The sequence below is a fragment of the Hemitrygon akajei genome, chromosome 4 (genome assembly GCF_048418815.1).
Source record: "Hemitrygon akajei chromosome 4, sHemAka1.3, whole genome shotgun sequence".
Taxonomy (NCBI): Eukaryota; Metazoa; Chordata; class Chondrichthyes; order Myliobatiformes; family Dasyatidae; genus Hemitrygon; species Hemitrygon akajei.
The window spans coordinates 162,683,322-162,703,520 of NC_133127.1; the positions used below are offsets into that span (position 1 = coordinate 162,683,322).

General features: G+C 39.9%; 1 protein-coding gene across 1 annotated transcript in view; it reads right to left on the reverse strand.

Moving 5' to 3' along the window:
• The window catches only part of ubl3a (ubiquitin-like 3a), a 53,342-nt gene that overhangs the window by 10,663 nt on the left and 22,480 nt on the right, over positions 1-20,199 (reverse strand). Inside the window, exon 2 of the mRNA XM_073043840.1 lies at positions 4,350-4,458. Coding sequence (XP_072899941.1) covers positions 4,350-4,458 — 109 coding nt within the window. The remainder of the gene's footprint in view (positions 1-4,349; positions 4,459-20,199) is intronic.

Sequence of the window (20,199 nt, forward strand, 5' to 3'; positions counted from 1 at the left end):
AAGTCATAGAGTTTATCACTTGTGAAATGTGTATTTATGGGGTGCCTTTCCCGGCTTTGTAAGACCTCAACTGGGATTGGAGATTGCAATCGGTGTCTAGGACCCAGAGGTAGTCTCATGAGCAAGTTGGAATATGAAATTCCCCTGACAACAGCAACAATCAAGTGGTGACTAAGAATCATAAGCCTTGCAGAAATCTTTGTGACTTGCTATATAGATTATTTTGTGGTTCATTTTATTTTATGATAATAAATTAGGCTTCAGTTATTTTGTTGTGTTTGTACCACATCTCATGGATACTCAAATAGCTTAGGCCGATTAATCTAGCCCATTACAAAAATCTCTCTCATTTTCAAGTTGCTACTTGAAACCTACCCATTTTACCAAGTTTTACTAATCAGACCAATAGCTCAGCTTTAATATTTTACTGGTGAACATTCCTGCTGATTTTAAAGGCAAAGGAATGTAGTAATCCCTGTAAAGGAAGTAGTAATTCTTTTATCTAATGAACAAACAGACTGTGTAGAAGAAATAAAGACACTAACTAGAATTTTTGATCTGCAAAATATAATATGCATCATGGGAATGTGATCAAACAAAATAAGATGGATCTACACAGGAAGGTATTAAAGCAGATAATCAAAAGCTTAAGAATGGCTTGGAGGAGATCAAATACAGAAGACTCTCTTTGGAGAGTTAAGGGAAGGAAATTCCAGGGCATGTGGCCATAGCAACAGAAGGCAAAGCTGTTAACAATGCAGTAATTAAGGGTGGATTTTCAACTGGCAAAATTGCAAATATCTGAAGGACCATGGGTCTGTTCAGAATGCAAGAGTTCAAGTGAGGTAGAGTTAAAGTATCTTAAATTAAGAAAACTTTAACATAGTAGTGAAAATAAAAGTTAAAACCACAGATGTTAAAAGTCTGAAACAAAAAGGGAAAATGCTGGGAACAATTAGAAAATCAGGCAGCATCTGTGACCATAAAATAGATACAGAGGTAGGCCACCGAGTCTGCTCTGATCTATTTTCCTTCAATTCCACTTTCTTATCTTCTCTGCCAAACTTTGACGAGCGAATTATTTCCATTAAATAAGCAAGTTCCAATTTATAAACATTTACCATTTAAAGTTGTTACAGATTATTTTACTTATTTAGGTATTAAAATTACTAAAAAACATAAAGATTTATTTAAAGTTAACTTTTTACCTTTAATTGACCAAATTAAGCAACTTGCTATCAGGTGGTCTCCACTATCTTTGTCATTGGTTGGTAGAATTAATGCTATTAAGATGATGGTATTACCCAAATTCTTATATTTATTTCAAGCATTACCAATTTTTATTCCTAAATCTTTTTTTGATATTATTGACTCCAAAATATCTTATCTGTGGCAGAATAAAAATCCTAGACCAGGCAAAAAATATTTACAGAAGCCTAAGAAGGAGGGCGGTTTGGCTTTGCCAAACTTGAGATTTTACTATTGGGCAGTTAATATACGATATTTAATATTTTGGACACAATGATTAACTACAGCTGCTTGCCCACAATGGGTAAATTTGGAATGTAAATCTGTACAAGACTTCTCATTGTTTTCAATCTTAGGATTTTCACTTACTTTTCCTTTATCTAAATTGAATAAACAAATAACTAATCCTATAGTCAAATATACATTGCGAATTTGGTTTCAATTTCGTAAATTTTTTGGTTTGAATAAGTTTATTTTATCATGCCCTATAATATCTAACTATTTTTTTTGGCCCTCTTTTATGGATCAAGCTTTTCTTTTATGGAAAACAAAAGGTATAACATGTTTTCGTGATTCGTTTTTGGATGATAGCGTTATGTCCTTTGAACAGCTATCTAATAAATATAATTTACCTAAAACCCATTTTTTTTTAGATATTTGCAAGTTAGAAATTTTTTGTATAATGAGTTAGTCTTTTCCGAAACTATGTCCATTGGACATTACAGAAAGAATTTTAGCTCTGAATCCTTGTCAAAAGGGTTTAGTAGCTGTCATTTATAATATGATCATGAAAATACAGCCAGAATAATCAGAAAAAATTAAGGAATGGGAAGAAGAACTTCATTGTCTTATATCCACTGAGCAGTGGGAGAAAATTTTACTATTAGTCAATTCGTCCTCTATTTGTGCTAAACACGTCCTAATACAATTTAAGGTTGTATATAGAGCTCATATGTCTAAGGATAAACTTGCTCGATTTTACTCTCATGTTAATCCAACCTGTGACAGATGTCATTCTAATGTTGCTTCATTGACCCATATGTTTTGGTCTTGCCCTTGTTTACAAAATTACAGGAAAGATATTTTCAGTATTATTTCAAGAGTTCTGAATATCAATTTCCAACCGCATCCTTTTACTGCAATTTTTGGTTTACCAATGGTGGATAATAGTCGTTTATCCTCTTCATCTCAACGAATGATTGCATTTGTTACATTAATGGCTAGAAGATCTATTTTATTGAATTGGAAAGAAATTAATCCTCCAACTGTATTTCAGTAGTTTTCTCAAACTATCTCTTGTTTGAGCTTAGAAAAAATTAGAAGTGTTGTTTTTGATCCTTCAGTTAAATTTGAAGAAACTTGGAGACCATTTATTCAACATTTTCATATGAGTTAAATTGTCTTTTCCTAATCCTCACTTTGATTATCCTTAATTATTTGGATGTAGGTTCGGAGTTATTGGCGCTACTGTATGTACTTAACATTATGCAATGGCCCATGTTGGTTAGTGTTTTTTTTCTTCTCTTTTTTTGGGGTTTTTTTTTCTTTTTGTTTCTTTTGTTCATAAATACTATGAGTTTGGGAGGCTATATATATTGATTATTATATATTTGAATGTCTACTTAAACTATTAATTATGTACTCTCAAACACTTTGTATTCATGTTTCATTTATGTTTAAAAAATTAATAAAAAGATTTAAAAAGAAAGAAAGAAACTTTGACACCCTTTCTAAAGAAACTATCAACCTCTGCATTAAATATACCTAATGACATTGGCCTCTACGTCCATCTGTGGCAATAAATACTGCAGATTTACCAACGTCTAGCAAAACAAATTTCTCGTCTCTGTTCAGAAAGGACATCCTTGTAATTTTAAGTGGTGCCCTCCGGTCTTAGACTCCTTCACCGTTGGAAACATTCTTTTCATGTATTCCCTATCCAAGCCTCTCAATATTCAGTAAGTTTTAATGAGATTCCCCTTATTTTTCTAAACTCCAGTGAATGTAGGCTGAGAACAAAACTCTCCTCGTGTGTTGACCCTTCCATTCCCGGGACTTTTGGATCCTCTCCCATGCCAGCAGATACCTTCTTAGATAAGAGACAAAAGCTGCTCTCAATACTCCAAATGCAGTCTGACCAATGCCTTAAAAAGTTTCAGCATTATATCCTCAATACTACATGCTCTTCCACCCATCTTTGTATTTTCTGCAAATGTGGCCACTAATCCATCAAGTCCATAATCAAGTATTAACATTTAACATAAAAAGTAGTGGACCCAACACAAGCAGCATCTGTGGAAAGAGAAACAATTAACATTTTAAGTTAACACCTCACTTCTCCTTCCACAGCTGCCTCACCTGCTTATTGGTTCTATCATTTTCTGTTTTTATTTTAGTAGCATGGTGTTGCTAAATGAGGAGCTATTGTGCTAAAGTGCCAAGGAAGGAATGAGATTTAGGGAGCATCTCACGTTTAAAAGGTAAATTTAAGTGTGCTCAGAGGTGCCATGAAATGTCCATTTGTAGAGACACCAAAGGGATGGGCAATTGTTTTGGTAGAGGAATTGAGGCAGAGGTCAGAATAGGTGGCTCTAAGTGATTATCACAGTCATGGACCAAATGTCATGCAAATACATACATTTCAGATATCAACACTGTTAATGGAACAAGTAAGCCAATTCAAAGAACACTTTGGACTTTGCATGTTCTCCCCCAGAGCCTGTGGGTTTCCCCAAAGTGATTTAGTTTCCTCCCAAATCCCAATGAAGTGTGAGTTGTTACGTTCATTGATTGTTATGAATTTCCAATAGTACAGGAGGCGGAGTCTTAGTAGGCATGTGAGACAAACCAGGTTACAAGGAAACAAGTGGTGGAATGAGATTGTTGGAAGCACCAACATAGACTTGCTGGGGCAAGCAACCCCCAATGTCTGAGGGAAATATGATGCATTGTTCTCCCAAATCTGGTCGCAGTTGAATGTTTTTTTTTTATTATTTCACAATAGTTAGGGATACCCTAAAACAACTAAAGCATTGTAGCTAAAAGAGTTGTACTGTAAATCAAACCCAGATTAAAATCTCGAATCAGAAAGAACTGCTTACCCATCGGCCAATTTTCATAAACATGTTTGGCAATGTCAGCTGCTGAGTCATTGGGTGAAAATAGAAATTCTTTTGTTTTTCCACTGACCAAGATGAGTCGTAAATTAATCTGTTTTAAAAAAAGGGAACATTCATTGTACTCCAGTGAAAAATCTAAATACTTGTACATATTTGTACTTGTGCTCAACATTAATACTGCTGTTCAAAACAGAAACGGCAGTCAATAAATTACATCCACACTACGCCAAATTAACAAAACAAAATTAGGGTTAACAGACAGTACACAAGTTTCCTTTAGCATGAAAAAGAAAATTAAAATACTTTTATGGTCACAATTAACTTTGGATGCCATAATTTACAATGGCACATGGTAAAGTACAGCACTTACAGCCTTGTGAATTGTAAATGCTAGTGGATGACGCATCTTGGCTCTTACTCAAGACTTGCACCATAACAAAAGTCAGTCTTCAGCCACTGCAACTCACTCCATATGATATCAAGAAATAGTTGAATACTGAATACAGCAATGACCATGGGAAAAAAATAATCTTGTCTGTCATAATGATGTTTTACAACCCAGAATTAGACATTCCTTCAGCAAACTGCTGCCACACAATTAGAAGACCATTACAATGGCTAGGAAAATTGCCACACATGCCTGTCCACAAAAATAAATCTAATCTGGAAAATAACTTTCTAATCAGGGTTTGGGAATGCAGAGAGTGGAGCACCACGGAGGGGTGAGGGACAGGTGGCAGAGGAGTATTGAGGGTGAGGGTGGTGCAATGCAGACATACCCACCCCTAGGACACCAGGCAAGGTGATTTGATTCTAAACAATTGATTTATTGATCATTACAGAATGACTCTGGTTCCCACTCCCTCCTCTCTCCCTAGCTCTTTTCCCAACATGCCCACTTCCCACTCTCAGTCCACAATAGAGACCCATATCAGAATCAGGGTTATCGTCACTCACATAATGAAATTTGTTTTTTTTTGCGGAAGTAGTACATTGCAGTACATAAAATTATGACAATACTATGCAATAGTTTTAGGCACCCTAGCTATATATATATGCCCAAGAGTTTTACACAGTACTGTATATCCTGCAGTATCCTTTGGCAAACTTCTCGTCAGTGAACTTACCAACCTCCCAGACATCCACATTTTCACCTGCATTTATGTAACAAATAACAGATGTCCCAGTATGGACCCCTGTGGAACACCACCAGTCATGGACCTCAAACCAAAATAAGTCTCATCAACCACTACCCTCTGTCTTTTACAGGCAAGCCAATTCTGAATCCAAACAGTCAAGTGGTGCCCATGCATCTTAATCTTCTGGATGAGCCTACCATGAGGAACATCGTCAAACGCTTTACTAAAATCCATTTGGACATGCCCTTTTTGTGCAAGGCCTTAGGGGTCGTGCAGCCACGAACTTCATCACCAGTTGCAGTCACTGACTTGTGCAGCTCACTCAGAGTGACTGTTGGTGTCACAGCAGCTTCTCTTACAATTGCCATTCCTCTCCAGTGACTATGTTCAGGCCTAGGCAGTGTGACTGTGGTTTCATTTTTACCCCCACTTTTTTTAAAATGATGGACTGCACTGAGCTCTGAGGCATGCTCAGTGCCTTTGAAATGGCTGTCATTCCCCCAACTCGTCCTGAATGCTCTTTTGGTCTGTTGAAAATCTATCATCCTGTTGGACCTTACAGAGGGATAATTTAGTCTTATGAATTCATTGAAAACAGCTGATCTTCCAATTTTCTACAACAAATTGGGTGGATTTGCAAGGTAATACTATAAATTACACCTGAGGAAAATTAGCGTTGTAATTACAAAGAGGAGGAATATATTTTCAGCCTCACTATTTTGGTTTTTAATTTTTAGTAAATTGTTGACAGGTTTTAGAATTTTTCATTTCATTTGACACAGGACACATGTTTTGTAGATTAGATCAAAAATCCTACTTCAATATAATTTAGAAAATATGACAGTAAAATGTGAAAATAGTTGTAGTGGTAAAATACTTTTACAAGACATTGTAACTATCTAAAAATTTAAGGAATTCTGTTACTGAATGTTCTGCCATTGAAAGGCCATACACCTGCTCAGGCTCATTTACCAACACCAGGTCTAGCATGACCGGTCCTCTCATTTGACCATCTACAAACTGATTTAAGATACCTAGATGCACCTGGATTTGCCAAGAACAACCATGGCCACGGAAAGACCACAATCGCTCACACCATATAAAACTGATTTAAGATACCTAGATGCACCTGGATTTGCCAAGAACAACCATGGCCACGGAAAGACCACAATCGCTCACACCATACAACACTGCAAATAACGAGTGAACAAACGGATGCATCTAACAAATTTTGCCCCATCTAGACCTCTTGCACTAAGGAGGTCCCAATATTGTGTAAGTTCAAGTCATCCTTAACATCTTACTGCTTTCCCTTGTCTGCCTGTTATGCAATGCCCTGGTAGGTATTTGGAATTCTGGGGGGGGGGGGGGGGGGCGGGAGGAAGAGGGTCTGTAGTATAATCCTAGAGTGATTGTACTTTTTTTATTTTTGAGTTCTACCCACATAGACTCAGTCAAACAAGTGCCCTCTTACTGCAGCTGTGAATATTATCTTCAATTAATAGTGCAAATCCCTCCCTCTCTACCTTTTGTAAAACACTGAAAACCTAGAACATTAAGCATCTTGTTCTGTCCTTTTTTCAACCAAGTCTCTAATGGTCACAGCATTACAATTTTGTATATTGATCCAGGCTTCAAGTTCATCTTAATAATCCAATCATTAAAATAAACAGATTTCAATCCATCTATTCCATCGTGTCTATTGCCGTACTCCTGCCTGCCTTTCTATACATTATTACTGGTTTACCCTCCTCTTAATCGTTCTACTTTTTGACAATGGTGCTCTGATTTGCATCGCCCTGTCAAACAAATTTAAACACTCCTAAGTTGCAGTGGCAAACCTCCAAACAGTATATGGTCCTCCTCCAGTTAAGACGCAACCCACCCCTCTCCAGAAATGGTTCTAATGATCTGAAACCCTTTCCTCCTGTACCAGCTCCTTGGTCACACATTCATCTGTTCTATTTCTATTCCTGCTCTGGCTAGTACATGGGGCTGAGAGTAATCCAGAAATTAGTACCTTTAAAGGTAGTAATTTTTCTTTTCTCCCCCTACCTCTTTACTTGTCCTTACTACCACCCCATTAGCCGCTGCATCCAACAAATCATCCTCCGTAACTTCCATCATCTCCAAAGGGATCCTACCACTAAACACATTTTTACCTCCCACCTCCCCTGCTTTCTGCTATTCCCTTGACCATTTGTCCCTCCTCAGTATGCTCCTTCCCGGCACTTATCCTTCCAAGTGGCCTAAGTCCTACAGCTGCCCATATACCTCCTCCCTCACCCCCATTCAGGGCCCAGGTAGTTAGCTGAGGCAACACTTCACCTGTGAATATGCTAGGACTGTCTATTGTGTCTGGTGCTCCTGATGCAGCCTCCTCTACATTGCTGAGACCGGACGTAAACTGGGGGAGCACTTTGTCAAGCACCGCCGTACCATCTGCCACAAGCGGAACTTCCTGGTGGCCAAACATTTTCTGATTCCCATTTAACATGTCAGTCCATGGTCGCCTCTTGTGCCAAGATAAGGGCACCCTCAGGGTTGAAGAGCAACACCTTATATTCTGCCTCGGTAGCCTCCAACATGATGGCATGAATATCAACTTCTTTCCAGTAAACAAATTCTTTCTCCCCATTCCCCTCTGACCTTTTACCCCTTTTCTTTTTCTGACTTTTAGTGATAATTGGCAATCCAACTTAAAAGTGCATTACCGCCACCAAATGGACTGGAGTGTGGTGTTGAGAATTGGGAAATAAAACTCCTACTAGTTCTTTATCAAATGAAAACTACATTATCCAAAAAAACCTAAGGATTGCAAATAATGAAGGACAATATTGTGAATTAAAATCACTTCCATTACTTAAAGTTTTTAAATGAAAAACTATCAACCCCCAAAGATAGTAGTGCAGCCTGCATTTGCTTTCTTTCAGGCTTATATGCCTTACATGGTAAAATAATGTATTCAACTGTTTCATAATGACAACACCTACACACCAGAGTGATGCTTTCCATCAAGACACAAGGAATAATTAAGCATGGTATACCCAATTCTGTTGAGTCAACATAATTCCTTCCTCTCTTCTTTCACCCCTTTCTCTCATCAATCCAACTGTTTTATGTATTCTGTAAAACTGTCTCTCCTTCCACCCATTATCCCACAAGTCTTGCCATAATCCCCGAATTCTTACCCGTCTTTACCTCTTCTCCCTGCATATTACTTCCTATCCTCTTTCCCCTATGGTCCACAGTCCTCTCCTATCAGACCTATCCCACCTAACACATTCCAGCTCACCTTCTTCCCCTCTCCTCACCTTTTTGTTCTGGCATCTTCTCCCATCCTTCTCAGTCCTGAAGGTCTCAGCCTGAAATGTTGACTACCTGATGCTGCCTGAACTGCTGAGTTCCTCCAGCATTTTGTGTGTGTTGCTTTGGATTTCCAGCATCTACAGACTTCTTCATGTTTATGAAAAAAGGACCTCAAAGGTAGCAAATCACCCTCTTTCCTAACTCCCTATACTTGCTATGTAGAACCTCTTCCTCCTTTCAACCTATATCATTAGTGCTAATGTCCTCCATGACCATTGGCTGCTCACTTGCCCCCTTCAGAATGATCTGCAACTGCTCCAAGATATCCTCAACCCTGGCACCGCGACTGAGGAAACACCATTCTGTTTGTCCCTCTGTAGCCACTGAGAAACGTGGCAGAAGAGGAGAAAAAGTCTTGAGAGGTGGAAGGCAAAAGAACTAAAAGGGATATACAGTGAAGTAACAGAATACCAGAGGAATTTTAAATACAGAACAATTAACTACAATCACTAAAACAATGTGCAATTATTAGTGGAAAGCTGAAATAAGAATCTAGACACACTGATTACACAACTGTTAAAGTTAAAATTGAAACCTGGGAATTTGCAGCATTTACTTATTTTGTTGTTTTTTTTAGAAATAAGCGCAGTACAGGCCCTTCCAGCCCAATGAGCCAGGTCACCCAGTAGCCCACCTATTTAACCATCGCCAAATCACAGGACAATTTACAATGACTAATTAACCTTCTAACTGATGCGTCTTTGCACTATGGGAGGAAACTGGAGCACCTGACAGAAACCCACATGGTTCATAGGGAGAATTACAAACTCTGAACTCCAGAATGCCCCAAACTGTAATAGTGTTGCACTAACTGCTACACTACCATGTCTAGGTTAGGAATCAGTTGACTACAAGCACAACTCCCACACCTACATTAACTATACTTCCTACCACCCTGCCGCCTGTAAGCCATGAATGTTTCCAGTTTCTTGGCCTGTTTTATCAGTGCCCTTTTTCTGTACTAATTTTCCTTCCTTCTAAACTGCAGACTTCCATTCACCACAGCTGACAAGGATGTTGTTCTACAAGATCAGATTGAGTTTGTTGGAAATGTGAAAGGCTGAAAACAAGAGTCAAAATAGGAGATGAGATGGATGGTTAAAAGATAAGCAATTAAAAGCTTAGACTCACGTATGCAGGTATACTAAAAAGCGATCATCTAAATTGTATGACCACCACAATTTAGAAGAGAACAAGCTCAAGTTTAATTATTCAACTAAACACAAAAATAGCCAAATGAAACAATGTTCCTCCAGAGCCAAGGTTCAAAACACATGACTAACAGGTTTTGATTTCAGAAAAACGGTCACAAAGAGAAAAAATATAGCCCAAGTCTGAGTGGCATGATTGGAGATTGTTCTGTTCTAGCTTGTTCCTCCACTAAGCAAATACTGGAGGGCAGCGCCATGAATAGCTGAAATAGTGCACTTAACTAAGAGGAATAAAGCATATCACTGCCTCATGGGGAGTAGAAGGTGGCCTTGATGCTGGAAAGGGGAGGACTGAAAAAGTGCAGTTGTGGTATTATCTGTGGCTGCAAAGAGAAAATTCCTGTGGTATTTTAAGTGTGTACTGGTGGAAATGGAAGAGTAAGCCAGAACATCCTCGAAGGACTGATTCCTTCAAAATACTGATGGGGGGGAAGAGGACAGGATGTGACAAGTGGCTCCTCAGATGGGATATGCCAGAAAATACAAAGGATAATTACCTGAAAGATTGATGGAATAGAAAGCAATGAGTAGAAAGAGTAATTCTAGCCTTGCTCTGGGAATGGAAAGAAGACTTAAGTAGAAGTGTGAGAAATGGAACGGACATAGTTGAGAGTCTCACCAACTGTGATGAAAGGGAACCTACAGTTTACAATAAAGAAAATCATGAAAGGGACACCAAGTAAGCAGGCTGAGAAACTGGGAAAATGCAGTGCTTACAAACAGCAGGGTGGAAGGATATGCAGTTTGGGTAGCTGTGGGAATCCTTGTAGTCAAGGCTGATTGTTAGCTTATCTGCAAAAAATGGAATTAGGTTAGCAAAGGAAGGGAAGAGTCAGAAATAGATCACAAAAGCAAGGACAAGGTAGAAATTGGCAGAAATGGTTATAAAATGGTATCAAGGTAAGGGCAGAAAGCAACACTGATACAGTCATCACTGTACTGGATAAGCAAGAAGAATGGATCATGTCAACTTAAAATAGAATACGTACTTACCTCACAGAGATAAGACATACCTTTGACTATGAATTCCATAAAACCTTTTATTTGGAAGAAATTGCTCTAATTGAACAGTAAGATAGTTAAAAGGATAAAGTTAGAGGTGGACCAGGCCCGTCACACCTCTACTTTTAGCTCAGATGAACACTTTCTACCCAAAATTCATCTTTACAGGTGTTGTCTAGACTGTAGAATTTCTCCAGCAGTGTTTTGCCCCAAGTTGCTTATAAGCATCTGATCAGGAATCTGGATTATTGTTAAACATAGTAAGAACAGAAAGTGTACACTGAAATATAACTTTCCCTTTTTCTTGCATGAACTTGCTTCTGAGCTAGAGGACCTGAGTTATAAGGAAAGAATGAATAAGTAAGGATTTTTCTCCTTGGAACATAGGAGATTGAGGGGAGATTTGATTTAGGTATGTAAAATTACGAGGGGTACAGATAGAGTAATGAAAGTAGGCTTTCGCCACTGAGGATGGGTGAGGATACAACCAGAGGTCATGGGTTAAGGGTGAAAGGTAAAAAGTTTAGGAGGAACATGGGGGTACTTCTTCATTCAGAGCTTGGTGAGAGTGTGGAACAAGCTGCCAGCACAAGTGGTAGATGTGAGCTCGATTTCAACGTTTAAGAGAAGTTCGGATAGTTATATTGGCAGTAGGCATATGGCGGGCTATGGTCCAGGTACAGGTCAATGGGACTAGGCAGTTTAAATAACTTGGCACAGATTAGATGGGCCAAAGGGCCTGTTTCTGTGATTCTGTGCATTTTTATGGCACTGACTTTAAACCCATGCCACCAAATTATACCCATGTGCTCAACTAACCTACTACACTAACCTACTAACCCACAAGTCTTTGATAAGAGGAAACCAAAGCACCCAAAGGAAATCCACGTGGTTATGGGGAGAACATACAAACTCTATACAGACAGCAGTGGGAATTGAACTGCAATTGTTGGCACTGTAACAGCATTATGCTAACCGCTACACTACTGCGCCACCCATTTGATTTTGTGTGATTGAAAGAATTAAGTGACTTGGCACTTCACATAAATGACAACTATTCAAACAGAAGCCTGGATCTAACACATTACCAAGATCAGAATGTCACTTTTGTTTCTGAATGCCAAAACATTACTAACTGCCAAAATAATTTATTTTTCATAGCAACACAGAAAACAGCAGTAAGCCTTTCAACCCTTCCAGCATACTCCACCACTCAACACAACCAGAGCTGATAGTATACTCTAGTACTTTGTTGCTCAGATGCAAAGCACCAAGAGTACTGCAACTGTCAGATTCTTCTGTGAGATTAAAATGATATTGCATACTTTAAAGATTGCAGAATACAAAGGAAGAAAATCTAATAAATTTGCATGTGGAATTCAAAATTTGCTTCTAAAAATAAGATCTCCCTTTAAAAACTTTTCATCCCTGATCACAAGTTGTACACCTAAGGGTATGAAGGTACTTAGATTAACAACTGTCAAGACACATTTGTGCACAAGGTATAGAAGAGTAGCAATGAGATACATAACAATTTACTGTGCATTTCCGAAGAGCATCTTTCCGAACTGCAGTACATCCTGCACTGTTTTTATTATAACAGCACAGATAAAGAATACATACAACTAGTCAGTGGTTTACAGCTTTTATACTGTAGACTCATACCATTATATTTTGGAACCGATTAGTTTAATGGAATGTCCCAATTACTTTAATAGCAAAACACTAAAATTATAAAAGCAGAACCTTGGAATCAACTGCCTGTGATTATCCTGCAGAGGGCAGTCGGAAGGTGGGGAATAGATGACAAGGAGCCTTTTCCCAAACAACTGTTAGAACAAAAAAATTACAGTTTATATAAACTCCAAGATGTGGCATGAAATCATGTATTTGGCTCCAATGCCAGTTCATGGCCAAATTTGAGGAACATCTCAAATTTTACCTGGACATTCAACAACCTGGTGGCATGAAGCCAAGTTCTCAAACTTGCAGTAACTACTTTCCCTCTGTCACTTTTCCTTATTTTTCTTTTCTTCTTTAAGCCTCGTTCCTGATCCAACTGGTCCCCACCATCACCTTCTCCCTCCCCCACCTTCCCCATTTCTCTATCAACCATACACTCCTCCTGCAATTCTCTTCTCTACCTTCCTTTATTCCATGACCAGAGCCCTCATCTTCAGTTTCACCTCCCAGCTTCTGAAATCATTCCCACCCTCATTTGCCTATCACACCTCTTACCTGGATTCCCCTATCACCTACCAACTCTTGCTTCCTCTCTTCCCTCCATTTTTTTTAAGCTTTCTCCCCTTTCAGTCTAGATTAAGGGTTTCAACCCAAAATATTGACTGTCCATTTCTCCCTATTCATACTGTCTGACACGTCAAGTTCTTCCAGCACTTTTTGTATTAGATTTTCACTAAGCGACTCATTCAGAATTATCCACAAAAGATGCTAGTTTTGCCCATATATTGAATGACTGCGCCTTCTCTGCAAACCACAGTCAATTTCAAATATACCTATAAAGTAAGCTGAGTATAGTGCTGTAATTTGTCATGCACAGGTAACATGGTTCAGCCAGAATAAAGTCCTAAAGAGGTTTGTTTCATTGCTTCCAGAGATCATAAGACATAGGAACAGTATTAGACTGAGTCTGCTCATCCATTCCATCATGGCAGAGTTATTATCCCACTCAACCTCCATTCTCCTGCCTTTGACACTCTGGATATATTAAGGTTCTTAATTAGTCAAAGAATTAGCCTCCACAGCAGTTTGTGGCAATGAATTCCACAGATTTACTAGCTTCTGGCTAAAGAAATTCCTTAAGTCTGTTCTAAATGGGCATCCCTCTATTCTGAGGCCATGCCTTCTGGTTCTAGACACCACCGCTATCAGAAACACCCTCATCCACTTCCAGATCAAAGGATGTATTGATGGCAAAAGGAAAGCCTATTACCCTATTATGTGCTGGGTGAGGAGGTTGGTGGGGGTGGTAGGGGAGGACGAGAGGAACCAAACTGGTGGGTTAGCGGGAGGATGGGGTGAGGGTAGGTGTGCGCAAAATGGAACAGATGCGGTTGAGGGCAGTGTTGATGGTGAAGGAAGGGAAGCTCCTTCTTTTGTCATCTCTCATTCTCAATAACCTTAAGTTTGGTTTCAGGAGCACAAACAAATGCCTGACTGACCTGGACATCAAATAATGACTTTACAAAGTAGTCTCTAACAGTTTCATACAGCATGGCACAAGTGGTGACCTCTCTCACAAGGGTGCCAATATCAATTTAACCAATGTTTTGCAAATATTTTTAAATGGAAAAACAAATTACGGTAGTTACTGACCCAACATCAGCTAAGCTAAAAGCAGTAGAATCAAGCACTCAGCTTGAACTTTTTCACTTTTAATATTCCAACCTATTTTGCAATATAAAGGAAGAAGGAAATGTGCTCAATTTCTGCAGCTGTCTGTATTTAAATGTATCTAGAATAAAATGATGCAGAGAGTAGTGGATCCTGCTTAGTTATGATGGCACTAAACGGCAACTCCTTTGCTTGCATCCTCAAAACAGCTCTATTTCTATCTTTGATATCCTTTTATACCTTTTGAAGACCCTGACCTGGAGTTACACTCTGACTTTGGTTCTTTGCGGAAATGGGACACGCTCTCAGGGCCTCAACACCGGCTGTTCTTTGATATCCCAAAGACGTGGCCTGGAAGGCGAGCGCGCCTTCAGGGTTCCAGATTTTCGTGGCTCTGGAGACGGGCTGATTCAAGGTTGGTGTCACCGCCTGATCCGTCACAGGAGAACACGGAAGATCGGAAGCAGTGGGCTTGCTGCTGGCTATGTCTCCAGAGACCTGGGCCTTTCTGGGGCAGACTCTCTGGGCGCAGAGTTCAGAAAAAGCGACGCAACAGACTTTTAACAAACAACTTACTGATTTATGGTGTTATGTCTCTCCTCTCATTGTGCGATGGGGACACTTCTTTTTCCCTGATTAGGGAGAGAGCCTGTGGTATGTCCAATTACTGGGTGAACGAGTAGTCTTTGGGATACTGCAAGTCTGTGTCTTACTGATGCTTTGCTGCACGCTCAGTGCTCGGAGGGGGTGTCGATGCCTTTTTTGTTGGTGGAGAAGGGGAGGGTCATTACCTTGCTGCTGCTTGTGCGTGGGAGGGGGGAGATGGGGGGGCTTTGTGGTTCTAACATTTAACTGTCATTCATTCTTTGGGGCACTCCTCTGTTCTTGTGGATGTTTGCAAAGAAAAAGAATTTCAGGATGTATATTGTATACATTTCTGACATGTACCTATTGAAACCTTTTGAACATCATGGTCGGTGAAGCAGCCTAAGCTAGAACATAGAAAGGATGGCATCTCAGATTTTCAGAGTATCCAATGCAATTCAAGACGAAAGCTGTTGGTTTCAGTATACCCATCTAATTCAAGGTACCAAGATTACAAAACCATGAAACTTCATGCTTGCTTCTTAATTCTGAGACTACTCTAAATATGTCAAGACCTCAATCCATTCTTCTCTGTGTCCCCAGAGTGCAGAAATGACATTAATATGTTCAATTCTGGCAACTTGCTCATTTTTCCAAGATCTGGGATTTCCTACAAATTTCATAAATTCAAAGCACATGTCAATAGGCATGCTCTTCTATTCAAAACAGACTTTTTTTTCTCATGTTTGGAAGGTATTTAATTAATTTCTACTGAGGTAAATAGCGTGGCATGCAATAGTTTGGGCACCCAGTAAAAATTTCTGCTACTGTGAATAGCTAAGCGAGTATAAGATGACCTGATTTCCAAAAGGCATAAAGATGACACATTTTTTTAAATATTTTAAGCAAGATTACTTCTTTATTTCCATCTTTTACAGTTTCAAAATAACAAAAAAGGAAAATGGCCAGAAGCAAAAGTTTGGGCATCCTGCAGGGTCAGTACTTAGTAACACCCCTTTTGGCAAGTATCACAGCTCGTAAACGCTCTCTGTAGCCAGCTAAGTCTTTCAATTCTTGTTTGGGGAATTTTCACCCATTCTTCCTTGCAAAAGGCTTCTAGTTCTGTGAGATTCTTGCATGCACTGCTCTTTTGAGGTCTATCCACAGATTTTCAATGATGTTTAGGTCGGGAGACTGTGAGAGCCATGGCAAAACCTTCAGCTTGTGCCTCTTGAGGTAGTGCCTTTGCTCATTGCAGCCAAAAAGTTCTATTTTAAGTTCATCAGTCCACAGGACTTGATCCAACATGCATCAGGCTTGTTTAGATGTTCCTTTGCAAACTTCTGATGCTTAATTTTGTGGTGAGCATGCAGGAAAGGTTTTCTTCTGATGACTCTTCCATGAAAGTCAAAATCTGTGCAGGTGTCACTGCACAGTAGAACACTGCACCACCACTCCAGAGTCTGCTAAATCTTCCTGAAGGTATTTTGCAGTTAAACGGGGGCTTTGATTTGCCTTTCTAGCAATCCTATGAGCAGTTTTCTGGGAAAGTTTTCTTGGTCTTCCAGACCACAACTTGACCTCCACCATTCCTGTTAACTGCCATTTCTTAATTACATCACGAACTGAGGAAATGGCTACCTGAAAACTCTTTGGTATCTTCATATAGCCTTCTCCTGCTTTGCGGGCATCATTTAAATTTTCAGAGTGCTAGGCAGCTGCTTAGAGGAGCCCATGGCTGCTGATTGTTGGGACAAGGTTTGAGGAGTCAGGGTATTTATAAAGCTTTGAAAGTTGCATCACCTGGACTTTCCAAATGATAACTGTGAACAAGTTATAGCCCTAACAAGCTAATTAAGGTCTGAGACCTTGCTAAAAGTTATCTGAGAACGCCAGTCTCTTGTGGTGCCCAAACTTTTGCATGGTGCTCCTTTCCTTTTTTCCACTCTAAAATTATACAAAACAAAAATAATACACTAATCTTGCTTAAAATGTTGAAAAGAATGTTTCATCCTTAATTTTATGACTTTTGAGATTATTTCATCTTCTACTCACTTAACTATTCACAGTTACAGAAATTTTGACCAGTAGTGCCCAAACTTTTGCGTGCCACCGTAAACAGTCGACTTTTCAGGTCAAGACCCTTCCTCAGTTCATGGGGGGAGGGGAAGGAGGATAGCTGGAAGGTGATGGTAGGAACGGTCAATAGCTGGAGGAGGAGGAATCCGATAGGAGAGAAGAGTAAGCCATAGGAGAAAGGGAAGGAGGAGAGCGCCCAGGTACAGGTGATAGGCAGGTGAGAAAAGGTAAACGGCTAGAGTGGGGAACAGGAGGGGAACCATCAGGTTGGAGGTTACCCAGATGGAATATGGTGAGGCCATGGTCTGACATGTCAGATCAGGAATGGGAATCAGAATTAAAATGTTTAACCACCAGGAAGTTCTAATTTTGACAGATGGAGCAGAGGTGCTAACAAAGCAGTCCCCAATGTAGAGGAGGCCACATCGGGAGCACTGGACACAACTGACAACTCCAACAGATTAGCAGTTGACTTGTTGCCTCACCTGGAAGGACTGTTTGGAGCCCTGAATGGAGGTGAGGGAGGAGTTGAATAGTAGGCATGGCACTTTGGCCCCTTGCAGACACAAGTCCAAAAAGGAGATTAGTGGGAAGGGATGAATAGACAAGGGAGCGACTGCTTCGGTAAGCTGGGTGGGGGGGTGATTCATGGAGTGGTAGGTAAGGACAAGAGGAACTCTATCACTGTTAAGGCAGCGGGAAGATGGGGTGAGTGTGAATGTTCAGGGAATGGAGGAGATGCAGCTGTTGACAGCATCAATGGAGGAGGAAGGGAAACCCCATTCTTTGAAGGCCATCTCTAATGTTCTCATAAGGAAAGCCACATCCTGGGAACAGATGCAGTGGAGACAAAACTGAAAAAAACAAACCGAAGTTTTACAGGAGACAATGTGGGAAGAGGTATAATCAATATAGCCATGGGAATTTTTGGTTTATAAAAGATGTTGGTGAACAGTTTCTCTCCAACGATGGTGACAGATTGAGAGAGGGGAGAGAGGTGTCAGAAATGGACCAAGTGAACTTAAGGGCAGGGTGGAAGTTAGAGGCAAAGTTGATGAAGTTGAGCTCAGCATTGGTGCATGAAGCAGCACCAATGTAGTTACCAATTACCGTACACTTGCCCATTCACCTCCTCCCTTCACTGCTTTTCAGGGCTCCAAACAGTCCTTCCAGGCAAGGAAACATTTCACCTATGAACTTTTTGGGGTTGTCTATTGTGTCTGGTGCTCCTGATGTGGCCTCCTCTACATTGGTGAGTCCCATCATAATTTGAGGGACCACTTCATCGAGCACCTCTGCTCCATCTGTCAAAAGCACAACTTCCCAGTGGCCAAACATTTCAATTCCAATTCTCATTCCCATTCTGACATGTCGGCCCATAGCCTCTTCTTGTTCCACGATGAGGGCACCCTCAGGGTAGAGAAGCAACAGTTTATATTCTGTCTGGATAGCCTCCAACGATGGCATGAATATCGATTTCTTCTTCCAGTTAAAAAAAAATCCCTCCCCTTCTCCTCTTCTATTCCCCACTCTGGCCTTTTACCTCTTCCTGCCTTGGGTCATTCCTTCCTTCCTTTTTCTCTGGTCCACTCTCTTCTCCCATCAGATTCCACCCTCTCCAGCCCTTTACCTTTCCTACCCACCTGGCTTCACCTACCACATTGTAATTATCCTCCTCTCCCTTACCACACATTTTTATTCTGGCATCTTCCCCCTTCCTTTCCAGTCCTGAAGAAGGGTCTTGGCCCAACACAACAACTGTTTATTCATTTCCATAGATGCTGCCTGACCTGCTGAGTTTCTCCAGCATTTTGTGTATTATTTTGGATTTCCAGCATCTGCAGAATTTCTCATGTTTATGATTTAATTAACTCTCACAACAGGAGAGTTTCCAATGAGAGATCGTATTAAAATACAGTGGCCTTTCAGAAATTGAGGCAGAAGAGTCGGGATGGGATTACACTGATGGTGGGTAAGCTGAAGAGGCAGAGATATAGAAGAGAGTTAGGTTTAGTGGAACGAGGAAGGATTGAGGGCGTAAGAAAACCGGAGTGCTCCTCATGTGGTGAATGACAAAATTGTGTAAAGAGATGAACTACAAACAATAAATGTAACTATAGATTACAACTCTACAAAGATTCATGATCATTCATAAATGGGAGTAAGCCATTTGTCTCCTCACGCCTGTTTTGTCCTTCAACAATTGCTGTGTCTGAAAAGTCTTTCCTTCCCATACTTCATAAACTAAAGCAAAATCTCTCTGTATAAACATTTTCTAGTTTTCCACCATTTAAAAAGGTTTTACTATATTTTCCAAACATACTATATCCGCTGTTTTCTCTCATTATACTCCATATGCCAGCTACCTTCTTTAACCTATCAATATTTGTTACAGGCACTTAAGCTCCACCTGCAAAAAAAATCTGAATTTCCAAGTGGCCAACCATTTTGATTTCTATCCCAAGCCTAGCTGGCTATATTTCAGACTCTGAATCATATATTCTCATCACCACAAACAGGATACCATCTGCAGCCCCTTCTCCCATTCTTGGAAATGACTTACTCAGCTAATATAGACAGCTATCAAATCACGTAAGCATTGAGTAAGCTTCCTTCATTTGTAAAAAATCAACGAATCAGGTGGGTTTTATAACTGCTGATCTTAATTACTTATAATACCATCTCCTTATTCCAACTTTACTACTGCACAATTTTATTTGCATGTACTAGAGCATGTAAAAACTCCAGTCACTCATTAAGTCTACTAGCTGGAAATGTAGTGGAATGATCTTTAAATGATCACTATCATATAAACTGGTGAAGTTAGCAATGGTGTCAGACCCAAGGGTCAGCACAGGAAACTGAGGGAAGTAATATTTCCAACCTTTGTCCAATAGCCTTGAAAAGATCAGCCAGCAGCACAAAGCCCATCTAATCTGGTTCAAGTACATATTCAGAGATTATTGTTGGACAGTTGAAACCTAACGTCAGCAAAACCAAAATGCTGATTATTGACGAGAGGAGGAGGAAACCGGAGGTCCATGAGCCAGTCCTCAACAGGGGATCAGACGTGGAGAGGTCAGCAACTTTAAG